The 27,301-nt window shown below is 48.1% G+C and overlaps 1 protein-coding gene across 1 annotated transcript in view; it reads right to left on the reverse strand.

Moving 5' to 3' along the window:
* Positions 1–491: 491 nt before the first annotated feature.
* TRPC7 (transient receptor potential cation channel subfamily C member 7) overlaps positions 492–27,301 on the reverse strand; it is a 69,336-nt gene continuing 42,526 nt past the window's right edge. Inside the window, exons 5-9 of the mRNA XM_082379663.1 lie at positions 17,080–17,275; positions 11,411–11,632; positions 10,686–10,766; positions 3,573–3,648; positions 492–1,582 (exon numbers count right to left, since the gene is read on the reverse strand). Coding sequence (XP_082235789.1) covers positions 1,413–1,582; positions 3,573–3,648; positions 10,686–10,766; positions 11,411–11,632; positions 17,080–17,275 — 745 coding nt within the window. The 3' untranslated portion in view covers positions 492–1,412. The remainder of the gene's footprint in view (positions 1,583–3,572; positions 3,649–10,685; positions 10,767–11,410; positions 11,633–17,079; positions 17,276–27,301) is intronic.

Below are 27,301 nucleotides of genomic sequence, written 5' to 3' on the forward strand. Positions count from 1 at the left end.
AGTTAAGTAAACAATTTTATCTCTGAAGATATACTGCATATCACAAAACACAAGTCTCCTCATACATATGCATATGGGAAACGCTCATATACACACCTGTTTGGCCCATCCAGGTTGTCTGCAAGGCATCTGAATTTATGACCCGATCCTCTTTCTCCTCATAGGGTTGCTGTGATGGTTCAGTGGACTGATGCATGCAGAGCCCTCAGCACAGTGCCTGGTACACAGCAAGTGCTCACTCAGCACATCCAGCCGGTGTTACTAGTAAGTGATCCTTGGGGCCCAGCGGCATCTTCTCTAGCCCGCTCAGAATGGGCGTTGCTCGGGACTGGGGCGCCCTCTGGTGGCTGCTCTCCCTACTCACACCTAGGCCCCGCCGGAAAGATTTTAGGCTCCTTTTCACCAGGAAAGGAAGTTTTTCAGGCAGGAAAGTTTCCCCTGCCACTCAGGGGGAGAGCGGGAGAGGTGGGACGGGAGAAAATGTTCCGCTTCCCTCACCATTTCCTTTGCCTCCTTCCTGACCTTGGGGAGGTTGGGGTCACTAGGTCTGGGGACAGGAGGAGACGCTTGGAGGTGGGGGTCCTGGCTGCGTGACCCCCATGGTTGGTACCTGCCCCCTCCCACTTGCTCATTCTCCTCCCGGAGCAGCAGATGCCCAAGGCCACCTCCAGAGAGGACGCAGGACAACAAGAGGGCAGCGCAGCCACAGAGGCTCCCCAGGCTATTATGAGGTAATTTTATTTCTTTCCATTTCAGGTAAAAATAGTAAATACAAGATAATTTTAATAAAGGTAAAAATACATCATTTGGATTTTGTCGTTGTTCTCTGAACAGTGCTACCTACAGTACAATTTTTGATTTAGGATTTTTAAACCTTTTTTTTGATATAAACAAATAGAGCGATTTTGCTATTAGGCTATCTGTGTTCTCATCTGGCACTTAAGAATAGATCACAGGTCACCTCCCAGTTCCTTTGGATGTGTGTGGGTGGCGGGGAGGGAGTGAGCAGGGCTGCACGGGATGAGGTGGTTTGGCTTCCTGGATGCAGACAGCGCTGCGGTCCGTGTGCAGTGGGAGGGCACGAGTGTGCATCCGAGATGGCCTTTGCCTGCGCTGCTCACAGGGACCTATGTCACTGTGACTGGACTGAAGGTGTCACATGCATCGGGGGGGCACTTCCTCCCCTCCTCCTGTGGTCTAGTTTCTCACCCAACAGCCTAGATTCACAACAGTTCTGGGTCCAGGCAGGCCACTGGGCTGCAGATGTCAGCAAGGCTGGTCAGGACAGAGCCAGTTGGTCCCCTTACAGTCCTAGAGGAGTGGCCCAGGCCCCTCCCCACCAGGGCTGGTGGCCAGGGCATCCCACCTGGCCTTGGAATGCTGGTAGAAGTCACAGGTGCCGATGCAGGCTGTTAAATGTCTTTGCCCTTGTTCACCCTCAGGTGGTCTTTGTTTAAGTTCCTTCCAAACTTCTCACTGAGCTGTTGGATGAGGTCTGCCAGCTCGCCGGTAGCTTGAGATTTCTCTTCAAGAAGCTCATAGCGCAGGCTGGAGATATCTTGCTTGATTTCCTTCAGTTCGCCTGCAAGGACAGATGAGATTTTGGTGAGATGAGCCCGCTGAAGGGGCTCATCCCATAGGCATTTGGGGCGTGCATCCTTCCCACAGAATGTCAGGCTACTGGTCCAGCCCACCAAGGGTGGAGGTGAGGGGACGGGAGCTCTGTTTTGACCTAAATCCCACTCAGCTTCTACCGACGAAGGACCATTCATCTGCTTAAGACCCCTCTCCTCCCATTCCTGGTCACGCTCTCCATTAAGGGTTTGAGGTAGATGGAAGAATCAAGATCAGGGTTGTGAACTGCTAACACCTATTTTATCACGATTGGTAGAATGCTGGTTTTGGAGCCATCAGAAGCAGATTTCCAGACTCTAAGCAACACCCTTGTTAACTGAAACATTTTTTTCTCATCATGCTCCGTGTTTTGTTCTGTCGTCGCAGGGAGGAGAAACTCCCAAGTGTCTGAGGGGATCAGCTTAGCACAGTGACTGCGGCCGTGGAGTACAGGCCGCCTCGCAGGAGCAGGGTCTGTCCGCACCACGCCAGCAGCACCCCTCACCGGTGCACCACGGTAGGCCTGCCTTCTCCTCTTTCGTTAGCAAGGGACCACAGGTAGCGTCTTCCACTTCTTTCCACAGCGAACCATGTGGTTAGAAATCCACATGGGCCTGGGCTGTGGGAATCTTCTTATTAACCACAAAGGGGAGTCGAAAGGTTCTCTCCTGGTTTGAGAGATACTGGACTTGGCTCAAGTGGGAGTCCACTGCCTGGGGTCACATTAGTCATACGTGTTTTTTAAGTATGCCTTATACACAGAAGATGCAGAGGTCTTAAAGGTACAGTTTGGCCAGTTTTGACAAAGGCATACATCCCCTATTTTCCTTCCATGGGGGCTTCGCTGAGCCCCAGTTTCACGGTGTGATTCTAGTGGCGTGAACCTGGGCAGCCCCGCCTTCTATAATCAGTCACATCCCTGTCAATCACGTTACACACTGTGGGGAGCTAGCTGCCATGACACCCGGCAGTTTTGTATTTGAGACCCAACAGTAGGGGTGGGTAGGTGGGCTGCTGCTCGGCTCCTAGACAGTGTCAGCCCCGGGGTCATTCGGTCATTGCTGACCTTGAGGCCGCACTGTGGATGTCCCAGGATGAAGCAGAGGGTCACTAACTGACTAGCCTCCTTCGGGAGGCCCCTGGGGTCCTGGCAAGGGAGAGACTTCGTACGTTCACTCTTGGAGGAGGCTCTTTCTAGGTAGCAAATACTTGTCCCAGGTGTCTCATGAAGATTAATTACCTGGTGTATGGTAATTTGCTTTTCGTTTAAGAGTCACTGCTTAAAATAGACTGGAAAATAACCCACACAGGGAAAATAATGTAGTTTGCAAACTTCAGTGTGCATCAGGATGACCTGCCACCCTTATCACGATGCAGACCCCCAGGCCATGCCGATTCATTAGGTCTGGGTGGGCTCTAGATCCGCATTTTTATCAAGTGCTTCTGAGGTGGGGGATTCTTTGAGAAACTGCTGGTTGGTAGCTTCTGAGAGCCAGGAGGTTAGACAGGACAGAGCTAGCTAGAACCGGGGCTGCCGCAGGATCTGAAAGAGGTGTACGGTCTGCTGCTGTCTGTATGTGTGCTCAGGGCATGAAGAATCTGGGGCCATCCTGAGCTCCAGGGACATGAGGCCGACTCACGGCAGCCGTGACCGCACAAGGCAGAACAACTGTGTGAGCGGGGCTCCGCGCCCTGTTGCTGGTGCTGAGGTGGAGGCGCTACATGCAAAGACTGGGGGGCGGCTTTAAGGTCGGAGCTAAGGGCAGCCCCAGCTGATGGTCAGCCAGGGGACAGAGACCCCAGTCCTACAACTCTGTGGACCTGAATTCTGCCAACAGCCCAACGAGCCTCCCCAGGGCCTCCAGACAGGGATGTAGCCCCGCCGCCAACACCTTGACTTTAGCCTGGTGAGACCACGTCTGGCTTCCGCCCTACGGCAAATGAATCCAATCGCTTACCTTCATTGACTTCGTCATTTTCTCTATCCACCTGGGCCTTCAGGACATATCTTTTTATGAGCCGTTTCATGATTTTCTGAAATGTGAACATAAGGAAGGGATCAAACCAGCCCAGGTGAGCAGAGGCAGCTCGTGTGCTGTAGGTGTGAGTGCCTTCCCTCCTGCAGAGCGCCTGTCAGCACTGGGGGTCCTCCCTTGTCTGATGCCTCACTTTGAAGGGGTGCCCTGCCTAGTGGGGAAGGCTCCAGTACCTCTGGATTCAATAGCACCTGAGCCCGGGATGTGAAAACAGCGTACTCTCAGTGGCAGAAGGCCCAGCCACGCAGAGAGACAGAATCACCTGAGATCCACGGGCGCTGCTTGAGGGTCCTGGGCCTGCCTCTACCCTGGCCTTTGTGACCTTAGCCCATCATGCCCTCTTCTCGGGGCCTGAGCTCCGAAACACTTTCTTGTATTTCAACAACTGATGCGATCACGGGGCAGTAAGGAAATCTTAGCAGGCCAGCCCCGGTGGAGCTGCCTCCGTCAAGCTGCTGGGGAGGAGAGGAGGTTCACGTAGCCCACAGTCAGGGCCAGGCACGGAGGACCAGTCCACTGTACTTTGGAAAATTCCCACCAGAGGCAGAGACAGAGACAGCCTTGGGAGGGTTGGCCAAGATACCGCTTCCCTGAAGTCTCACCACCCGCCCGACGCTGTCACACTGTCGAGTCACGTTGGAGGTCCCACTTATTCTGCAGATACCAGATTCTATAAGCCAAGGAGGCAGGAAGGAACACTTAAGAGCCACCAAGAATAGAGCCAAGTGTAAGAAAGACTGCAGGCGGTGAACTTTGGATTTTGCCAGTTAGTCGTTCCAGGGTTACTGTGATATCGCAGGATCTAAAAATGTTCTGGTGGCCGAGCCTTCTGAATCTGTAGGAGCCAAGCAGCACCGTGAAGGGGGGGATTCCTTGCTCCTCGGCGTCCCTTCTGGTGACCGACTTGCCTGCTCACTCTGAGGACCGAGGGGACAGAGGTGGCATTTGCTAGGTTGAAGGGCCCCGAATTCTGTCCCCAGCTTTGCTGTGTGAGGTCAAGCAGGTGGCTAAGTTCTCTCTGACTACCTGGGCTCAGGAAAAGCTTCTTGCAAGTAGAAGAGAAGTGAGCTGACGGGATGCAGAGAGCTGGAGGATTGATCTCATTATTATCACCAACCGGTGGTTCCCTCGGGGCCTTTAATGGTGACAACCTCGCCAAGGAGGCGTCTCCAGCCCTGTGATTCCATGATTCAGTGTCCCGGGACCCTGAGCTCTGAGCCAGCTCATGTGGGCCACTTCTGCCCCTCCTCAGCCCCTGCTGGTGGTCCGCTTGGCTCTGTGGTTTGTGTCGTGCTCTAATTTCAGGCTGAACAGTTCATTAGCGAGTTGCCTTCGTGCTGCTCCTTCTCTGAGAGGCCTGGGTCTTGTCCTGTTGGTGGTTAAACTGCAATGCTAGATTTCTCACTGATGTCCTCATAGTCAATAAGGCAGGTTACCTAAGTTTTAAGAATCTGTGCCTTTTGTGGGACTCAATGATGCTCTTTTCACTTTGAATTGGAAAAACAAAACAAAATAAACTTTGTCCTGAACCAGTTCTCATGGAGGAAAAACCCCAACAAACCAGATACCCAAGTATCTGACATTCCTACTGAATAAGAAATTTGGAAGTATTCTACTGCACACTTTCAGACTGACATAAGACAAAGGGATCTAGTTAAAGTTTGTTGCCTTTTTAAAGGAAAACATCAAGAATTAGAGGTCCTTCCATTTCTGGATCCATCAATTAAACAGACTGTATATTTACGACGTAAAATTATAAGCCAGAGAGTGGAAGTGGAGAGCTCCCTTTTCTGTGATGGAGCTGAGCAGAATCCTTTCATAGCTACGGCAGCAACTGTCATCCTCCTGGCTTCATGTGCACATTGTGTTTTAGTGCAACATGATTAAACTGATGACTTTAAAAGATTTCATAGTATGTGTTTATTATTAATGCAAATTTGTTGAGTACTTCCTGCAGCCCAGGAGTTGTGTTATCCTCCTTGACAAAATGACCTCATGGAATCCTCCCAGAAACCAGGTGAGATGGGGGTTGTCGTCTCCATTTACAGATGAGGTCACTGAGGCTCAGAGAGCGAGGTGACTTCTCCAGGGTCACACAGCCAGAAAGTGGCAGATCTGGGATTTAACCAAAATGGAAACCAAAGCTGAGGCTTCGTCCAAGCTTCAGAAAAAGGTTAAGTGCACGATGGTTTTGGAGATGAGATGCAGGAAACTAGCTCCTGTTGGTCACAGGGGGCTTGGACCGCTTCTGGGTACCAATCTGTCCTTTACAAAGCACAAAGTCTTTTATGCAAGAAGAAGCCTCAGCTAGATTTCAGAGGATGGATTGTTAGCCCGCAGAAGAAGAGGGTCACTGGTATGTCATTGTCCTAAATGCCCAAGGCTTGCTCTTGAACCCTGGCATGCTTGATCTGAGCTGTGGTTTCTGCAGACCTGCAGCTCCAAGGGGAGAGCAGCAAGGGTTTGCTTTTAAGCCTCTCACCACAGATTAGGATTTTAGAGGTTTAATACGGAAGCAGAATCGCGTGAGCATGGCAGACACGCAGGGAGCCTCTAACCTTCCTCCGCACCCCGGTTCACTCCCAGGAGTGACATGTACCTTAAGGGAGAACAGTGTGACCACCTGTTGGTTGCTTAGAGACTTCATGCTCTGATGAGGACCTAGCCTCCCCTCTGGCACATGCATGTTAGACCACTTGGGATCTGTGGGAGCAAGATGCCAGTCTCGTCCCTGGCAAGTCTGAAATGGTTAGAAAATGACCAAAGTTCTCTTAACGTGGATGCTACAGAGGACCTCTGTTTGCAGAAAAGATGGACATCAAAAGCCTCCCCTACTTCACTATGTGGAGGAAAAGCACGGTCCTTTGTGATGAGTTTGCGACCCTTCCTGGCCAGCTTCCATAGAGTTTTCACTTCATGGAGATAATAAACTTTTTCCCCAAATTAACACGCCCTTGTCAGTGCCAACTTGGCCCACTTTGCCCTGAGGCATTTAGCAAGTACTGGAGAGATATATTCGGTGATCTTACTCAGGAAAAATAACTAATACTGAGGTGCCCGATGGGTAAGAATGGTTGTGACACTGAGACCCACATCCAGGCAGGGAGGCACACAGTTCCCCTGCCCAGACTCCAAGAGCCAGGTGGCCTCTGGCTGCTGCTGGTGAGGAGGGGATGGAAGGGACCGCTCTGTGCAGCCAGGGCAGCTGAGGACAGAGACAAGGAAGAGAATACACATGCTGAATGTGGCAAACCAATTAGCATCCAGAGGAAAGCAATGCCGCCACCTAGGAACAGAGACATTGAGGAACATTTGGAAGAGAATGGGCAAAATGGATCACAGGACAAGTCATTTGTTAAACTGGGGTTTATCAGACCCCAGAGTGGAAGAAATCAGCGTTGGCAAGCTGTCTATCCTGTTGGCTTTAATCTCTACAGAAAAGGTCATCTAGAAGGCAAAAGGGAGGACTCCCCACTGGGCTTTGGGGAAGGGATTGCATCATAAAAGTTGGGGCTTATTTCAGTGATGGACTGTGCCTAGGTTCTACGATTCATTTGTGATGCAGCTTGTCTGCTTTGCCCATGAATGAAATGTATCCTCAGAGACTGAGTATATGAAGTCTGTACACACCCCAACAGGTGGACATGCCAGATCTTGGAACGGGTCAAGGGTAGCTTTGATAGGAAGCACACTTTGGCCATTTTGCTGGTATCATGGTTTTGTTCCATTGCTTGGTCTCATGTCCACAGAGCCCAGATTGGAAAAAAAAAAAAAAAATTACAAAAGCAAGGAAGCAATTTTGTGAAAAATGACAATTCAGATCCCTGGAAGCCTAAGAAAAGCAAAGCACAGAGAGCCTCTGAAGTTTGGAGGAACTGCCTTCCCTTATAACAGAGAGCCCTAATAAGTTGAAGGAATGACAAGCTTAAAATAAACACCCAACATGCTAAGGTTGAGCAATCAGCCAGATCCACTAGAGACACAAAGGAAACAAGCTTAACAACTACACATGTATCAACGACGGGGCTTTTATCTTATCGGGATCGCTCCAGAATGTCTCAGAACCTCGACAGTGAGAGGCTGACAGCATACATGCTCCGAGAGATGAAGGCTGTGGGTGCAGCCTGGATGGTAAGAAAGAGGGCGTGAGCTGGGCTCCTCACATTCTTGGCACTTTTGGAAGTTGCTTTGAGAGGAAAGCAATACAGCGTGGAAGGCCACCAGTGGGCCCAAGAAATCAGTTGAGCCAGTTTTAGATCCCTGCCCAAATCCTTCATTCTGTACCGGTTGCTGCCCTGTGATAGCAAAAGCACCTTCCGTTCCTAGCTTCCTCCCCGCCAGGCTCAGATAGAGCTCTTCCCAGTGGCTGTCAGACACAAACAGGGCAGGTTCCGACACTGTGAAGAGGAGTAAGGGGCCAGTGCCCTGGCAGCGTGATGGGGTGCAAGAGGGGTGCCCTTCTGAGTCAGACAGATCTCACTTCAACCATCCGTGTGACCTTTGCCACGAAGCCTGAATTCCCTCAGCTGTTCAGTGGGGGTTACAGATCCTGCCTCTCGCACATGCCCTAGTGTCTAGTCTGCTCCAGCTGCCTTTCTGTGTCAACTCAATGTTTACTCCTATTGGAGCAGATGATAGCTCAGGAAGATGCCCAGACTTGACCTTGAAGGACTGAGCAAGGTGCGAATGTACAAATGCAAGATGCTTTCTGCTCCACCCACTGTCCTCTCAGCCCTCTCCCTCTGACGCCCACTGGCCCAGTTTTTCTGTCTTCTTTCTGGTGACAACGATTTGAATAAGTCGCCCCAGGCTTTTCTTGCTGGATTCACAAAATACAGGGTGAGCCTGCTTTCCCAGGCCATCAGTAGCCTGAAGCTGCAAACCGGCTAATCTGTGTAATCATAGCAGGAAGCTCTCCGGGAGACTGAAGGCTGCAGGGACTCAGCCAGTGAGGATGAAAGACAGAAATGGGATTGCTCAAGACTGCTCTGGAACGTGTCCTCGTTCATAAAGGATCCATCCTGGGTATAGACATTCACCACATCAGCTGCCTTCCTTGATGTCAGCTGCTGATTCTGCTCAAAACCCAGGAGAGATCTGGCCCTAATCCATTAGGGTTTTCTTTTCTTTTTTTTTTTTTTTACTAATTTATTTTATTTTTGGCTACATTGGGTCTTCATTGCTGCACGCGGGCTTTCTCTAGTTGTGGCACGCAGGCTTCTCATTGCGGTGGCTTCTCTTGTTGGGGAGCACGGGCTCTAGGCGCGTGGGCTTCCGTAGTTGTGGCACATGGGCTCAGTAGTTGTGGCTCACGGGCTCTAGAGCACAGGCTCAGTAGTTGTGGCACAAGGGCTTAGTTGCTCCGCGGCATGTGGGATCTTCCCGGGCCAGGGCTCAAACCTGTGTCCCCTGCATTGGCAGGCGGATTCTTAACCACTGCGCCACCAGGGAAGCCCCTGTTAGGGTTTTCTATCTTTTCTGTGGCACAGATAATCTCTACTTCTCTCCGAGAAGCTGAGAAATAAAAATCCTTCCCCTGACCAAAGGATTTGTCCTGTAAAATAACTCAAAGCAGATCAAACTGGTCAGGTCCAATTTTGTGCACAATTAAAGACAAGACTTGCCCTCTGCCAATTTTTAGCCCATGTCACCTGATAAAACTATAAGTGCTACGAGGGATGGGCTGTTTCTTAATTGTACACTTAACTCCTCGTAACTGCACAGCTAGCTTCTGAAATATGGTTGCAGATTCAATCAGAGACCTGTGTCTGGAACATGCTAAGTCTGTAATGGCTCCCTCGGGGATGCTGGCACCAGGGTCATATCACCTTGGCCTGAAGGAACACTCAGGACAGCTTCAGATTTACATCTGATAGGAAATGGTCAGCATGGGTAAAACTGCTGGTCATTGGGAGTGGGAAAGCAGGAAAAGAATGGCCAGCACTTTTATAATCAATAACCTGTAGTAACCATTTATCACTGGCTGATGCAAACGGATACAGAGATTTTGCATTAATTTCCAAAAGCAAAGCAAGATCTGTAAGCATAAAAGTTCTCCTAACTTTTATAACAACAGACTTTGCCGGCTGGCAGTCTAAGGTCAGGTGCTTACCGAAGGCATCAGTATCCACCTGGTTGCTTAAGACAGATCCCTGGGAGCCATCCTGCGTGCCTGCCTCTCCCTACCACGCACCCACTGGTTTGCGTCAAGTCCCTTTGGCGATGCATCCCAAACGTATATTGAGTCAGTCAGTTTTTCTCCCTCACCCTTCTCACACTCCAAGTCGCCCTTCCTTGTACCCGGATGACTGTCACATCCTCCTCACTGGTCTCCCTGCTTCCACTCTTGTCCTCACCGGTCTCTTCTCATTATAGCAGTTAGCTAGTCTTCTTAAAGCACAAATAAAATTTTATCATCTTCTCCCTCCCCCAAGTTAGACTCCTCCCACTGCCTTCCTAGGTACATCAGAGTAAAATCCACCTCCTGCCCTTGCTCCAGCCCCCTGATTTCGACTCTGACCTCATCGTCCTCCCCTCTCCCCTGCTCGCTGAGCTCTAGCTGCTCTGGACCCACCAAGCTTCTCCCCTCTGGCTTTTGCTGATGCTCTTCCTCTGCCTGAAAGGCCCCACGTGGCCGCCTCCTTCTCATCTCTGAGGTTTTAGCTAACTGTCCTCTCCTTGAAGGTACATCCTCTGACAGCCATATCTAAGCAGGGACTCCCTATTTTTCTCCATTTTAACATCTGATTGTTTTCTTCTTGGCACTTTTATCCATTTGAAGTTACATATTTATTTGTGTGTTTACTTGCTCATTATGTCTCTCCCTCTATAGACTGGAAGTTCCAGTAAGATGGGAACCATGTCTGTATCCCCAGGAGGCAGCATGGTGCCTGGCATACAGTAGGCACTCAATAAATATTCGTTGAATGAAGGAAGGAATGAAGCTGTGTTCTGGGGGGAGTGACACAGCCACGTGACTAAATCGGTGTCTTAACGGAGTCCACTTCTGCCCATACCTGGGAAAGGGGTGGTTACCTGATATCTGGTGGGCTTGCTGTAAGTGTTATTTGCTGTCAGGTTTTCAGAATTCCTCATGCCAGCCTGGTAGCGAGTCTTCTGGGAAAAAAATAGAGAGCACATAATATATAATACATAATACATGATACATGATGGTACATACATACATGCTAGGACTCGAACAGGACCTGCATACGGGGCTGTCTCTAAAATGAGGACCCTCAGGAGGTCACTATACCCACTGCTGCTTGGCTTTCTAGAACATGTTCCTGGGGCCTCTAGTTCTGTAGGATGTCAGTGGGTTACAAATTACCGTTTGGTCAGCTTTGTTTGGAAAGCACTCAGTTAAAGTGATGAGGGTGTCCTTCCTCCAAGACTCCCCAGAGATTTTAATATGCTAACAATTGAGAATCTCCAGGAGGGGGAGATAATGGGCAGGGAACCTTTCTTCCCAGACATCATAATGCAGATACTTTCTGGGAAGAGCTAATCTGCTTCCGAGTTCACTAAGGCGTCCCTCAGTGGGGTCCCGGCTCAGCCCGCAGGACGAGGGGCACTGCGGCCGGCCGGCTGCCCCTGCTGGTGCTGCAGCCTTGCTGATGTGCTGGCTGATTCTGAAAAGCACGGGGTCCGTCCGGGCTCCTGACTTCCCTTGTATCAGGGGCACCATCTGAATCACACACACACAGCTCCCCCTCCCCCTCCTGCTGCCTCTCTAGCCCCATAAGTCCCACGCTACCTACCCTGAATTTAGAATTCAGCATGCCCATTTCAAGGTCATTTTCACAGCTTTTGGCCTTAGATTTGCAGAGTTTTATGAGGCACATCTTGATTCTCATTATGAGATAATAAAATGATTTAGGACTTGGCACTAGATTAAAAGGAGCAGGTAGAGTTCTTCCTTCATCAAAATAAGACAGCCAGAGCTTTGCTCGGGCAAACTTCCACTCCACATCTGCATCCTCCTGTGAGGCAAGGAAAACAACAGCACACCATCAGAGGCAGTGCTATCCAACAGACACATAACGTCAGCCGCAAAGGAGAACCACACGAGGGCATTTACATTTTCTAAGAGCCACATTATAAAAGGTAAAATGAAACAAGTGAAATTAATATCAGTGATGTATTTTATTTAATCTGATAGATCCAAAATGTTATCATTTCAACATGTAATCATTATAAAAATTATTTATGAGGGCTTCCCTGGTGGCGCAGTGGTTGAGAGTCTGCCTGCCAATGCAGAGGACGCGGGTTCGCGCCCTGGTCTGGGAAGATCCCATATGCCGCGGAGCAACTAGGCCCGTGAGCCACAACTACTGAGCCTGCGCGTCTGGAGCCTGTGCTCCGCAACAAGAGAGGCCGCGACGGTGAAAGGCCCGCGCACCGCGATGAAGAGTGGCCCCCGCTTGCCGCAACTAGAGAAAGCCCTCGCACAGAAATGAAGACCCAACACAGCCAAAAATAAATAAATAAATAAAATGCTGGCTTAACTCCTAGAGAGTTAAAAAAAAAATTATTTATGAGATAGCTCAGATTTTCTTGGCATACTGAGTCTTCAAAATTGGCATGTATTCTACACTCATAGCACATCTCAATTTGGACTGGCCACATTTCGAGTGCTCAGTGCATGTGGTTCGTGGCTACCATATCAGACACCATCATGTGTTTCCTATTAGAAAGTGTATTTCTCATTGGTCAGAGTGCTGTCAAATGATGTTAAGAGGTCTAGTGTATGTAATTTAAGGGGAGCAAACCTGACGAGCTGGCAGGAGGTAGTCTGGCCATGCCCTCTTCCCTAGTGGTGGTGGTGGTAGATTTAAAGCGCAGATCTGTTACTTCTGAGTTGGTGGCAATGCCAGAAATGCTGAGTGGGGCCCCCTGAGAGGTAGCAGGTGTGTGTTTTCTGTAGGGAGGCTCCTTGGGCCCCTGTCCTAGGAGGGCAGACTGAGGCCAGGAAAGAGGCGTGGGGTTTGGAATCAGCTAGACCCTTACTAGCTGTGTGACGTAGGTCTGTACATCTTGGGCTGTAGTGGTCTTGGGCTTGCTCCTCTGCTCATGGTGACAGCCTGCTTCCCGTAGCCCTGAGGTCGGCACTGAATATGTGCTCTGTGCACAGTGGGCTTTTCTCCCCACAGGCCCGAGCTACACTTCAAGGGGCTGTGAGCCCAGCAGGGGCCCACATGAAGCTGCTGGGATGTGCCAGGAGAGTATAAGGTCATCACCAGCAGGCTTGCTTTTACTGAGACCCCATCAGCACCTGGCCTGCTCTATGGGGACATGCTATACAGGTCGTTTAGACTGGAAGCTTTGTGAGGGCAGGGGTCATTCCTGGTCTCGGCTGTACAGCAGAGAGGTGTGGGAGGGACTGCCGACCTGAGAGGAAGGGTGATGCAGTGGAGAGAGCACAGGCTCCGAAGCCTGGCTGTGTTCAAACCCTGCCTCTGTTCCTTACTAGCTGTGTAACCATGGCAGGTGACTTAGCTGCTCTGGGCCTCAGTTTCCTCATCTGTAAAATGAGGATAATAGTACCTACCTCATAGGCTCTTGTGGGAGTTAAAGAAGTTAATGCAGGAAAAACAATGTCAGATACTTAGTAAACCCTCAGTAAGTATTATTTGTATCTCCATAGCTTAATACATTGCCTGATGTTCAACCTTCAGTCACTCAGCAAACCTCCTACTATGTGCCCACCTAGCACTCACCTACTGTGTGCCTGGGCTGTGCTAGGTAGGTACTGGGGATGGCAATCCTGCCCTCCTGGGACACGCAGCCTGGCCAATGACACGAGTATGTTAACTCATCAGCTCTTTGTATCTAGAGCTGGGCTAAGAGCTGGGTGCTGGGGGTCCTGGCCCTGGGGGTCAGGGAAGGCTGCCCCGAGGGCTAGCATTTGAGCTGAGATCCAAGGGGTGAGTAGTTCTCAACCAGGTCAAGTGCGGGTGGGCTGGGGTGGAGAAGAGTAGCAGTTAATTAGTGGAGAGGCAGTGAGAAGTGTAAACAATTCTTCGTAGGCAGTAAAGAACAGGAGACAAAGAGGTTCAGAGCTGGAAAGTGAAATGGAGGGAGGATTGTTTGTAGTTACTATTTTTTTTTTTTTTAAAAAGATCAAGAGATGGGACTTCCCTGGTGGCGCAGTGGTTGAGAATCTGCCTGCCAATGCAGGGGACACTGGTTTGAGCCCTGGCCCGGGAAGATCCCACATGCCACGGAGCAACTAAGCCCGTGCGCCACAACTACTGAGCCTGTGCTCTAGGGCCCGTGAGCCACAACTACTGAAGCCCGCGCTCTGCAACAAGAGAAGCCACCCAATGAGAAGCCTGCACATCACAACAAAGAATAGCCCCCGCTCACCGCAACTAGAGAAAGCCCGCGAGCAGCAACGAAGACCCAATGCAGCCAAAAATAAATAAATAAATAAATTTATTAAAACAAAAAAAAGATCAAGAGAAGCATTTAAATGCTGACAGGCAGGATTAGCTAGAGAGGGGGAGAGGGCGAGGATGTAGGTGGGGAGGGCTAATGTGCAGTGGCTGATCCCGAGGAGGGGAGAGGGCAGGGGGCCAGGACGCATGGCTGGGGCTGCTCAGGGGGAGAAGGCCTGTCTGCCTACAGGAAGGCAATGGGTGGGGGTGGGGTGGGGCAGGCACAGAGGCAGGCAGGTCTGTGGATTCAGACTTAGGTGCTCAAGATCTGTTGAATAAATAAGTGTTCTCCTGTAAGAACTTACAAATACGTACTTCATTAAGGTTCATCGTGACCATGAACGCTAGGCACGTCCCAGCAGCCGATCTCAGGGTCCTTGTACACGAATCACCAGTAAGACAGTGGGGACATTTGCTCTCACCAGACAAGGAGAAGCCCAGCGCCCAGTGGGCTGCAGTGGGCTCTCTCTGTCTCCTGGCACCGCCCTGTGGTGGATAACTGGACGTCACAAGCCATGGGCTTGCTCACTTCTCTCCCAAACTAGTGGGCATCACTCATGCTAACCACGTGACTTCCCACGTTATGTTCATTTGGACCAACGCACAATGTGCTCGATAGGATGGGGCAGAACACCTGGGGTGAGTGCTCCAGAGACCCATGTATTCCAGGCACCATCTGGTTTCTCTTACACGTGGGGAAGCTGAGGCCCAGGAGGGCAGGGAAGGTTAGTTAGCAACAGCTCATTATCCACATAGGTGACCAAGTCTGTAAAACACTTAAATGTATATATATATATGTTGTTTGTCTGCTGACACAGTGCTGCATTTTCCTGTAGGTGGCGGGGTGGCAGGGTGGTGAGGCTGGGGGCTAAGACTAAGGCTTCACACTGGCTCACTTCTTCCTGTCTCCTCTTACCTCTTTTTCTTGCTCAGTCTACACTCTTGCAGCACAGTGCTGAGTACACCACATTGTTTTATCCCTCCCTGCCTTGGCACATGCTGTTCCTACTGTTTAGAATACTCTTTTTTGGAGGGATTTTATGGACCAAAGCTTCCCCCTAAAATTCATATGTTGAAGCCCTGACCATAAGTATCTTAGAGTGTGATTATCTTTGGAGAAAGGGCCTTTAAAGAGGTAATTAAGGTTAAATGAGGCTGTAGGGGTGGGGCCCTAATCCAATATGACTGGTGTCATCATAAGGAGAGGAAGAGATACACAGAGGAAAGGCCCTGTGAGGACACAGCAAGAAGGCAGTCATCGGCAAGCCAAGGAGAGAGGCCTCAGAAGAAATCAGTCCTCCAGTACCTTGATCTTGGACCTCTAGGCTCCAGAACTGTGAGAAAATAACTTTTTGTTATTTAAGGCACCCAGTCTGTGATATTTTGTTGTGAGAGCCCTAGCAAACAAATACATGGAAGTCTTAATTCTTTTCTATACACAAGTAATTGTTTCTTATAAAAGATTTAAGTACAGAGGTATACCAAGCAAATGCGAAAGTCCTTTCAAATCTCCTTTCTTGTTTCACTCCCCTCCCCAGAGGATACCCTTTTTCTACCTTTGCTTTCTGTATCTGCACATTTGTATTATTACGTACATGAGACTTGCCTATGGATATTTTTCTACAGCTTGCATTTCTTCACTTAATATCATAGAGATTTGCTCTGTCAGCACAAAAAAAGTCTTTCTCATTGTTTATAAACAGTATTTTAAAGTCTATGCTATATCAGTTTATTTAAATATTCCTATGTTGATGGGCTATTTCCAAGTTTTTCTTTTAATGAACATCTATGTAAAATCATATTTCCGCACAGATTTGCTGAGTCAAAGGGTCAGTGCATTTTATTTTGTTTTAATGTTGCATATATTTATTTGACTTTTAATAGGTAGAACAATGACATGATTTCTAAGCACAAGAGCGTATAAAGAGAAAGCCTGTACACCCACCATGACCTCTAACCCCCACCTCTCAACACGCGCCCCTTGCTGTGCTCTTCTTGTGTACCCTTTCAGGTTATTTTTCTTTTTCAAATGATTATATGATCAAAAAGGAATACGTGTTCCTTTTGCTTCCTCTCTACATAGAGTACAGTATATACATTGTTCTGCAACTTGCCTTTTCTCTACTTACCATTATAATTGGAGGCCTTTCCACATCAGAATATAGAGAAAGTCCTCATCCTTTTTAAAAGCTGCACAGTTTCCCTCTGTTCAGATCCATCATAATCTATTTAACTAGATTCCTAGCAATGCTCCTTTAGTTTGTTTTACATCTCTTGCCGTTCCAAACAAGGCTGCAATCAATAGTTCATGGTTTTTGCATTTTAGATTTTGATAAATTGCCTCCTGATATACTGTCTTGACTCCTTTGTCTAGCAAAATCAGTCTTTGAACGGCCTTCAAGTATCACCTCTGCAAGCTTCGGCGCCCCCATCGTCACGCACGCTCTCTATTCTGCAGCTCCTACACCTGCTGGGACTTCTCTGGGTGCGCTGGCCCCACTGCACCGTAATTTGTTGATTGATGTATCTGTTTTCTCTCACTGGACTGAGTGAGAATCTCTTCAAGGGCAGAGATCGTGTCTTGGTCATCTCTGTATCGCCAGTGCCTAGCACAGTCTTGGCATACAGTAGGTACTTAATAAATAACTCGGGAGAGGCAGAAGTGAATGTAGGGTGAAAGAAACAGTCATTCCAGTTTGCCCTGGGTCACCTGCATGCTGTCCCGAGGGGACACATGTAAAAGAGGGAAGATTCGTGACCCTGTTTCTTTCTGCCCTCACTGGGCCATTGCATGCATGGTGCCTGCCGTGTGTCATGGCAGGTTGACTGGAAGTGCTTCTTGGAGCGATCCAGGGAAAATGCCTGTTGTTTGCTGTTCTGGCTTCACATTTAATAACACACGAGCTTCTGACGTCATTACCCTCATTGCTGAAAACAGCAATGCAAATTAAACCCAGGGAGAGAGAGCATTTTCAGTTAACTGGTCTTACCTCAATTTCCTGATACGAGTTGTTGATCATGGCTATTAGCATGTTGAGCAGCACGACCACCATGGTGACGTTATAAACGCCGTAGAGAACATAGCCAATGTTCTCGATGAATTTGTGGTCATATTTCAGCACCACCGAGATCACTTCAGACAAGCCAAAGATGGACCAAAATAAGGTTTTGAAGCTTTCTTCAACCCTACAAGGAAACAGACAGTCCTCTCAGGCGGTTTGCATCTGCTGACACTTCTCACAGGAGAGTTGCCACTACCCAGACATCAGTGGTTACCCTGGAGTAGGGCTGGGGCTGCTAGCTGGTATCTGTACTCTGAAGTCATGAGATATTCAGGTTTCTAAGAAGACTTTGAAAGACCATGATAAAGGGTAGGCTCTTTCTTTTCCATTCAACCCTTTTATTGGGACTCTCGGCTGCAGCATCAGTTTTTTTCTTGTTGCAATTACTTAAACATTTAAAATTAACCACCAGGGCAAACGTTTGTCCGTGTAGGTTATTAGCTTCAGAAAGCATACTCTTCCTTCAATAGTCTCTTGAGTGTCTTTTCTCAGACTACCCAGCCCCACAGGAGAGGGAAGAGGATGGTGTTCGCTAATGGAGCCAGCAACATTGGCGACTGGGGCTTGCTGGGCATTTGACACAGGGCAGCACCCTTAAGCCCCGTGACCACCTCTGTGGTGGGCTGGCTTATTCCCTCCATTTGACAGATGGAAGTACTGACGCTCAGAGCCTTCCGTGCCTTTCCCAGGAGCACTCAGCTGGCAAGTGGGTGCAAATCCAGGCATGTCAGAGGTTTTCAAAAGCAGGTCCTTCTAACCACTATGCTTTACCACCATCCTGGCTGCAGCCACATATATCGGGTGCTCTAAACTGGGGATGAATTTTCAGGAATGAGAGTGATGAGTCTGATGTGTCCATGTTGATCAAATTCACCAGGTAACTGCCCAAACCTCACCCTGCAGCTCACTCAAGGTAGACACTGCATGTACTGTAAGGGCCGCCCAGGGAAGAGCTGGCTTTTAGGACACTGCTCTTTGACACTTGAGATTATCAAGTCACCAAATACACTGGTTTTAAGAGTAAGGTCCAAGCACGTTTTACAGTCTATACTTTGTGGCTCTGACCCTATATCAGGTTTGTGACACAGAATTCAATTAGAAAGCTGGATTTTGGTTGGGTGGTTTAGAACATGCCTGTGTGTGATAATATCTGAATGGTTAAGTGCAGGGCTTTTAGTTTGCATCCAGAGTTTGGGTCCTATTATGAGAAAGCACTTTCTTTTTTCTCTTTAACATTTCAGATTTTTAGCACTTACCCACAAATGGCCAGGATTAGCTAGATCTCGGGAGAAAAATCAGCGTTTTTTAAGGATTGGCATTTATTTGACAAGATGTACAAAAATACTAGTACTTGTCACTTTGGCTAAAAGTCCAACACTGACTTGCATGAATTTTCAGCTCTCCTGTGTGAGAGAGAGTACACGTGTGTGTGTGTGTGTGTGTACGTGTGTGTGTGTGTACGTGTGTGTGTGAGTGTGTGGGTGTACGTGTGTGTGTGAGTGTGTGGGTGTACGTGTGTGTGTGTGTCTAGCCAGCTGTTTGCTCATTCCCTGTGCATCTCAGAGTCTGAAAACTGAACACTGAACTGAGTTTTTGTTCTCATTATTTGTTTTTGTTTTCTTTTAAATCTGTGAGTTTGGAATATTTAATTTATCTTAGTTTTAGTAAGCAGGAATTTAGTTAGGGGTTTAGAAATAAAGACTGGGTATCGAGCTATTATTTTAGAGCTCCAGCTCCTGATGCTATTCTGAGAAAGGGGGAAAACTTTCCTCACATGAGATGCAGCACCCATGTTGTGTGAAAAAGATGCCGTTCAATGTGTGGGCATGATTCACTGCAGGTATTGCCTTCCATTAAGAAGCAATCTTTCATTTATCACCCTAGTGGAAGGGGACAGTGGCAGAGAGAATCTAAAACCACTCAATGAGCCCCAAATAAAAACTGAAAGGAGATGGCAGAACATAATTTCTCTGATACTTGGTCCCTTCCTAGCAGGGTCAGGTGAAAACCAGAGGACACGCTGTCCAAGAGAGGGGCTGGGCAGACAGATACTGGTCCAGGATAATGTACTTACCAGGAACAACTTAAGAAGTGGATAATACATCCAACTGAGGGACATTTAACAGAAATTCATTTTCCCTTTCTTACCTTGGAAAACCCCACAAACCTTTGGCTGACATAAATGAAGCAAGCAATTCTAAGCAATTCTAGAACACATCCAGGGAAAACCTTCTGCATTTTGAATAGGGAAAATGGCCTAGATTCGGCATGCGTTTTGTTCTCATTTGCTTCTTGCTATGAATTTTGTTACTAAGCTGTGATTTATCCCTGGTGCCTTGCCTTAGGCATTCTGTGTTAATAATCTGGAGGGGACAGAACCAGCCCACTAAGCAGTATGTGTTCCAGTAAAAGAAGAATATTTACAGATCCCTAAACCTATGCCTTTGCCCCTCCTCTAACACCCCACCTCCACCCCCAAGGCTTGGAATGCTGATCTGTTCAGTTTGTTGTCTGGGCATCAGACAGTCTGCACACCTGTTTCATTTCTATTCCATAGCTTCAGGATTCACCTCTGGAATTGAATTTGGTCATGACCTCCAGGAGAATCTAATTACAAGTGGCCCAGACTCACTGGGATTGCCTGAGTGGAAGTAACCCCCCTCCAAAGCAATAATCTCTGCATCAGGCTGGGCAGGAAGGGATTTTAGCCAAACTGTGCCTTTTTAACAAACTCTTCTAAGTTCTTTAGGGAGTGTCTATAGCCCTTGCTTCCTCTTATCATGGGGCAAAATGAGTTGCAGTAACAAAGACTTCCTTTAAGGAAAAGCTGGGTTCATTGTCTTGGCTCATCCATAATGGCTAGATTCACTATTGGGGTCTCTTGGGACTTTCATTTGTACTCACGCCCCGTGACATGAACTTTCAGTGGACTAACTGAATAGACTATTTTTGCTGTTGTTGTTTCTCAGAGGGGACATTATGGGCTGAGTTTATGTCCAGTTAGCTGGGCTAAGTGGTAAGCAATACACTATTTTATCCATAGCTCAAACCATGTAACTAAATAAATTCTAAATGGAATTGAAGCATTTAATGTTTAAAAATTACATAGTCAAAGCCAGAATAAAATATTAGTAGTTATATAATCTTGGCCTGGGAGAGGTTTCAAAACTACAGAGGGAAAGTTTGAAAGATATTCTCACATAAAACTTTACTTGTAGATATTGAAAACATATTAAGTAAAAATATAAGGCAAAAGACTGAGGAAAGGATTTGTATTTGCAACACATATGACAATGGATGATGTCTTTCTTAGATAAAGAGCTGTTATAAATCAATATGAAATGACAGACATCCTTGTTGAAAAATAAAAGGAGGACAAAATCTTTCAGGAAAACTTGATGCTTTTTGTGGTGACAAGAGCTCCACAAGTAACTTGATAGGTCAGGTTAGTGGTGTCTTCTGGTTTAATATGTAGTGGGAAATAAGTGAAACGTGTCCTCACTGCATTGTGTTACATTGACCTTGGAAACCTATAATAATATATGCTTAGAGAGAAGGCTGGCCTTGGAGAGGAGTGAGTAGTACCTTCCTCATCCCAAGAGCTTGGGCACTGGAGCGAGCCCCAATGTCTTGTGAGGTAATGATGCTCTCTGAGTCATGTACCAGTCATCACCCATAATTTTCAGGAGCTATGGGATACAGGGCATGGTGCAGAAGACCAGTCACTGCAGAGGTCTGGGACTGTCTTTCAAGAAGAAAGTATCTTGCAGTTGACGTAGATGATATTCACCGTGAAGCCACTTGTCTCACGAAAAGTCCCCACTGTCAGATAGCTGGTCTCTAGGCTAAACTTGAGGTTCTTTACTGATAGGCATGGTGGCTGCTGGTTCCATATCCTCCTCCCACCCACTCTGGCTCTCTACCAAGTTTGCCACAGATTCCTCCAATTGTGTCAGTCACAGGAATCTTCACAGAGATAGCCGGAGGAGTAAGAAAGCAAAGGTGCATGCCTGGTTCAAATCCCAGCCCCATCATGTACCGGCTGTGTGAGCTTGGGCATGTTACAAAATCTGCTTGAGCCTCAGTTTGCTTATCTATGAAAGGGATAATGGTACCTTATTATTAAGTTGCTGTGAAGATTAAATGGAGCAACCCATTTAAAGTGTATAGTAAGAGTCCAATAAATGGTACCTATTATTTTTATTCATGTGTTTATTTGCCAAACATTCACTGAACTCCAACTATGTGCCAGGCACCATACAGAGCAGGATGCAGGAGGCACAGGACTTGTTCGTCTCTGTGGAGGTCCCAGTCTAAAGCAAGCGCACTGGTGTGAGCCAGCGCTACAAGGCTGTGGGCAAGGATGCTCCGGTCGCCTTGCCCTACCCAGGAACTCATACAACCCCATCAACCTTCAGGTGCCTCCACACAGGGCTGAATGGAGTTAACAATTCAGCTGCATACTGACTTTTCTGAACAAGGCCCGTTTTCCTTCCTATTTGCAAGGATCATCACCAACCCTTGATTTCATGCAAATCCCCTTTCTGATTTCTCCAGCCTGTGCTGTCTTTGATTGTTTGACTTCTGCCTTGCAGTGGAAGGGGCTGAGGTTTCATCAATAGGCCACCCTAGCATAAGAACTGCTCCTAATGAAGTCAAAGGGGAAAAAGTGCCTGAGAGTGATGTTGAATAGACCGTGATTCACCCTCTTCTTACCCGGCGGGGGTGTGTGTGTGTGGGAAGGTTGGGGCAGACTTATCATGCAGAAGGCAGGAACGAGGTAATCCGTTCTCTACCAGGTCTGTCTCGCCTGGATAACAGGACTTTAATAACAGGTTGTCTGAAGAGGCAGTTGTGTATGGGCCTCAGAGAACAAACGGATTAACAAGGCGAGGGTTTGGGGCAATTGTTATGGAAATTGCTGCTGCTTCAGGATGCCATGAGGCCCTCCCCTCAGTGTCATGGAACTCTGCCCGCCACCCCGAACAGTTCAGTTCAGGGTTACCTACCCAAATCTGCAAGTAGCAGCCTCAAATTAAGCAGGAGGCTCAGCTCCTGAAAGGTTGTTTTCTCAAGTTCAAAGACAATAGCTAGCCTTGAGCTAGAGTTCTGCTGAAGCGGAAACAATGCTCACTTGCCATCCCAGTGGGGACTGCTAGAAGGTGCTTGGAATCTAGAAAGACCCCCGCACCAGGGCTCTGCTTCTCTAATACCCAGACCTGGAGACTGAGAGCAGTTGGACCAGCCTTGAGGGAGTCAGGGCAAGAGCGTCCAATGCCTGAGGAAGTCTGGACCTCACCCCTGCCATGGTCCTCTGAATCACCTCTTGGTTTATCCTGGGCCCTAAATGAGGCGTGATTTAAATGGTCCAGAAGTAGAAGAGTCTGGCCCCAGAATCAGGGCCAAGGAACTGGGATGCACAAAGCCCGGATTTATTCATACTGAGGGTCCAACTCTCCCCCTGATAGCCCGGTTGCTCCTTGAGGGCAGAGCTATGTTTTCTTTCCCCTTGAAACCCCAAACCTAGTGCAGAACCTGGCACACTGAAGGTGCTAAATAAATTCATTGTCCTTTGAATGAATGAGTCCCCGTTGCATATTTTGGCTCCCTGTTCCTGATCCCAGTGTTGAGGTGAGGCTGTTGTAACGCAGAGTACAGGTTCTGGGTTTAACTGTGAGCTTTTTGCTAAATAACTTTGCCTCGCTGTGCCTCTTTTTTCCTAGCTGCAGAATGGGAAAACAATAATGTCTACTTCACAGGCTTGTCGTGAGGATTAAATAAGTTAGCAGAATGTTTGTGGGGTGCATAAAACACTGCCTGGCACAGTGCCTGAAAGACTCTCATACCCTACCATCAATTCTCAGAATAATCCTTTAAAAATATGAATCAGATCCTGCCTCTCTCCTTTAGCAGCTTTCCATAGGCTAACAGTCAAACCTAGTCACCCAGCCAAGGCTCCCCTGACCTCACTCTGGCTCGCCCCTCACTCGGGGTGCTGTGCCCCTGCCCCTCTGCCTGGAGTGCCCTTCCCCCTTCTCTCCACATGGCCCCTCCTCATTCTTCTCATCCGTTAGACTTTAATTGTCACATGACTTAATTGTCACATGGTCAGGTCAACCTTCTCCGACCATGTCTGAAGGAGGTCCTTTTCTAATTATTCTTTTGCATGACAATTTTATTTCCTTCCTAGCTGTCAGCACTTAACCTAAAATGTTCTTATTTGTCTATTTGTTTATCATCAACATCACCATCATTATTATTATTTTGCCTCTTTTCCCATTCACGGAGCATTGTGACCTCCACAAGGTCATGACTTGCTCATGGCTCTGCCATCAGTGCCCAGAACAATGTGTGGCTCACAGTGGGGGCTCAGGAAACATCTTTTGTCAATGAATGGTTGAAGCTAGGAAACTGAGGCACGGGGTGATGTGGTCTTAGCTTGCCTCAGACCCACTTAACAGCTGTTTTTCTGTTAATATTCTAGAGCGAACCCTGGACAGTCCAGTTTCCTGTCACTGTCACTTTGAAGAATGACAGTTTAAACCTTATTCCCATCCTAGAGTTGAATTTTAGTGAATAAAAGGTCAGAATTTCCCCGTTTAAGATGCTACAGTCAGTCTGAGAATAAGACAGAGGACTTGAGTCCCTTAAGGATAAGATAGAGGGGAGTGCCTGCAAATATGCTGTGAAGGCCTCATCCCAAAGAGCACATTTTCTATGTACCATCAGGTCTTTTTCCTCAAAACTTTGTGGGCTTTCAGCCTGTTCCAGAAGTGCAAAGGTACCAGGCTTTTAAAATTCATGTCATGAATAAACATGAGGAGAGGGTATAAATAAACATTATATGATAGTAGAATGTCTGCTATAATAGGTATAATCATTCTAAAGTAGCTCAGGGAAAGATCTATATTTTTATCACTTATTGGAGAATTATGTGAAGATAAGAATTTACATTAGACCCAAACTATCTTTTTGACACGTAAAGGTCATTTCCAGATGCCCAGCCTCTATGAGCCTGACCTGGGCCCCAGCATTGACCACTGCCATCTCCTCCATCAAGTCTTAGACCTCTCTGTGCTAGTTTCTCCACATGAAAATGGGTATAAAGAGTTCTCTCATTCCCCCCAAACCCTTATGCCTAACTTGAATTCATAAGATGAAAGGTGAGATTATAACTTTCAAATATGATAAAGTATGATGATAATGCTTGTGTATCAGGGATGCCCATATTTCAACACGGACCCAGGATCCTGGGAAAATCTCTCCTCATTAAAGCCCAGGAGGCTGACTCCATTCCACATCCGCACCTGCAAACACATTCAGCATGCTCAGCCCAAAGCACACGGCAGAGGCCACGGTCCCATGATGCTGTGCTGATTTCTCTTAACTGGCCATTGGTTATAGTGAGTTTTATGAGGGCAGACAGGATAATCCAGCCTTGGCTGCCCTAGTGGGACCTCCTCTGCAGGTGGATCCTTGTTGGGGCTGTGGCCCTTTGCTGTCAGAAGGCCCCTCTGGCTCATCACTCCCTTCTGGATGTTTCTGGGCCTGTGTGGCTCACCTGACCATCTCCCTTTTCTCCCTTCCTTGGGCCAGGGAAGTCTCAGGCTCTTCTGTTTGTAAAACACAACATGGCATTTTTAGCTTAAGGGCCCCATGCACCCCTTCAGCAAGTCTCTGCTTGTCCCTTGGTGCTGAGGATGGGCCCTCTTTAAGGCCCCACTGCTCCTGCAGTCCTTTAGGATATGGACCACTTCACCCATGCTCCTGGGAGGTAGATCTGAGTGTTTGACTTCAGCTCTGCTGGGTATGGGTCCTGAGGAAGGCCAAGGCCCCTATATCTTTCCTGGATCACTGGGACCTTGCCCTCTTCCCCATCATGCTCTCCTTGATACCCTCCCCACATCCTTTTAGGGCCTTACCTATGTCAAAACCTGGAGAACATCCTCCTTCTCCCCCCCTCCGCACCCCCCGCCACGTGCAGGCAGTCACCGTGGTTCATCCACTCTAACCGCCTCAGCCTCCTTCTCCATCCCCTGTCCACAGCCTCTTCATGGATCTATCAGCTCCCTCTGGAGCTGCATTTCCTTCACAACATTTGCTCAGTTGTAAGCGAGCCCTCATTCCTGTGACTATTTGATTAGTATCTGTCTTCCCAACCAGTCTGCAAGTTCCTTGAGGGGAGGAATCCCGACTGCTTCTACTCATCATAAAACCCCCAGCACCAAGCTCGGGCATCCCCTCCCATCCTCTCCCATCCCTTCCAACCCATCCTTCGCACCATTGCCGCAGCGCTCTTGCTGAGGGCAGATCCGACCATGCTTCCTCTTTTTAAAAAGGCCTCATCGGAGACTCTAGCACCCTATTGGGACTTACTTAAAAGACCTTCACAATTTGGCTCCTGCTGGATTATCTGATTGAATTTTCTGCCATTTCCCTAAACTTTCACCTGCTTGCCTATTTTTTTTTCTTCTTTTTACCAAAGTTTATTCTTAAATGTACCATAAGCTGTAAGACAACACTTCATTCCAGCTACAGGTGGCAACAGATGTTATGGCAGGCAATCCAGATGTTTAAACAGGAAAGGAATAAGGATCACCATGGCCTCAGGCACAAGGAAGAGCTGACTTCTGGGCAGATTTCTTACCTGCACCTTGGCCATGGGGCTTTCCCCTCAGCCTTTGCTTTTAGCTCCTAGAGTTTCTTCCGCTCCTCTTTCTGTTTCTGCATGAATATCTTATCTCATCCATCTTCTTGGTCTGTTTCTTGGGCTGCTTTAGGGGCTTCTTCCTGCCACCATTGTGGCCAGACATGGTGTTTGTTGTCCCTTCCCCAGACCCTGCCACTGGAAGCGGCTTTTGTTGTTGTTAAGAAAATTTTCACGTATTATGAGGCATTGAAACATCTGAACAAATCCATATCTGGGCAATGAGGCAGCTGCTTTCTCCTTCACTTAAAAATGCCCTGCTCCTTTACCTTAAACAGGCTGGAATGCCCTCCTCATCCTCCTCCAAGACCCTCCGTTTAGGGTCACCCCCTCCATGAAGCCTTCCCTGACCCTGCCAGGCAGAGTTCAGTGCTTCCTCCTCACCGTGCTGCCCAAGTACCCTTTGATGATGATCACATGGTGTAAAATAACTGATGCACCCCCCTCCCCCTTTTTTTTTTGGAATTCCCTACTTGTCTACGCATTCCTCAGGGATGGGAAGATTGTCTTATTAATCTCTATGACACCTGGGCCAAAACAGAACTTGGCATGGAGTAGCTGTTTCATAATGTTTGTCAAATGAATGAGCACACTTTGGAAAAGAAACCTGCTTTACCCAGGGGACAATCACAGGCTGATTATTGAGAGTTGAGATATAGAATCATCAGGTTCTCAATGATAATCAAAATCTGAATTTAGTATGCTATTCTTTAGAATTTAGTGTCACAGGAAAGTGACCCAACTTTTTTTTTTTTTTTAAATGAATTGACATGTATTTATTTATTTATTTATTTTTGGCTGTGTTGGGTCTTCGTTTCTGTGCGAGGGCTTTCTCCAGTTGCGGCAAGCGGGGGCCACTCTTCATCGCGGTGCGCGGGCCTCTCACTGTCGCGGCCTCTCTTGTTGCGGAGCACAGGCTCCAGACGCGCAGGCTCAGTAGTTGTGGCTCATGGGCCTAGTCGCTCCGCGGCATGTGGGATCTTCCCAGACCAGGGCTCGAACCCGTGTCCCCTGCATTGGCAGGTAGATTCTCAACCACTGCGCCACCAGGGAAGCCCGACACAACTTCTAAAGGCACTCAGCTTCTCCCTTAGAGCATAGGCCCTGGTATGGGAGTGGGGGAGTTTCAGGTAAAAAGGTGGAGGACGGGCTTGGAGCCATGCAGATCTGGGTTCACATCCTCTTTTGGCTCTGTGGTCTTGGGCAAGACCAATATCTCATGGAGCTTCAGGTTCTTGGTAGTAGTATCTATGTCATTCCGTTGTTGTGTGGATTAAACGAGAGGGCAGATCATGTGTCTGTCATGAGTTGTTCAACAGCAGGGTGGTGCGGTGGTCCTGGGGTGGTGTATGTGTGGGCAGAGTCTCAAGGAGCCTCTGCCTCAGCCCCAGTGCCCATCTCCAGGTTCACTGGAAGGAGGAACTGGCTTTCCTGCAGCCCCAC

This window comes from Balaenoptera borealis, assembly GCF_965194805.1.
Source record: "Balaenoptera borealis genome assembly, chromosome: 2".
Taxonomy (NCBI): Eukaryota; Metazoa; Chordata; class Mammalia; order Artiodactyla; family Balaenopteridae; genus Balaenoptera; species Balaenoptera borealis.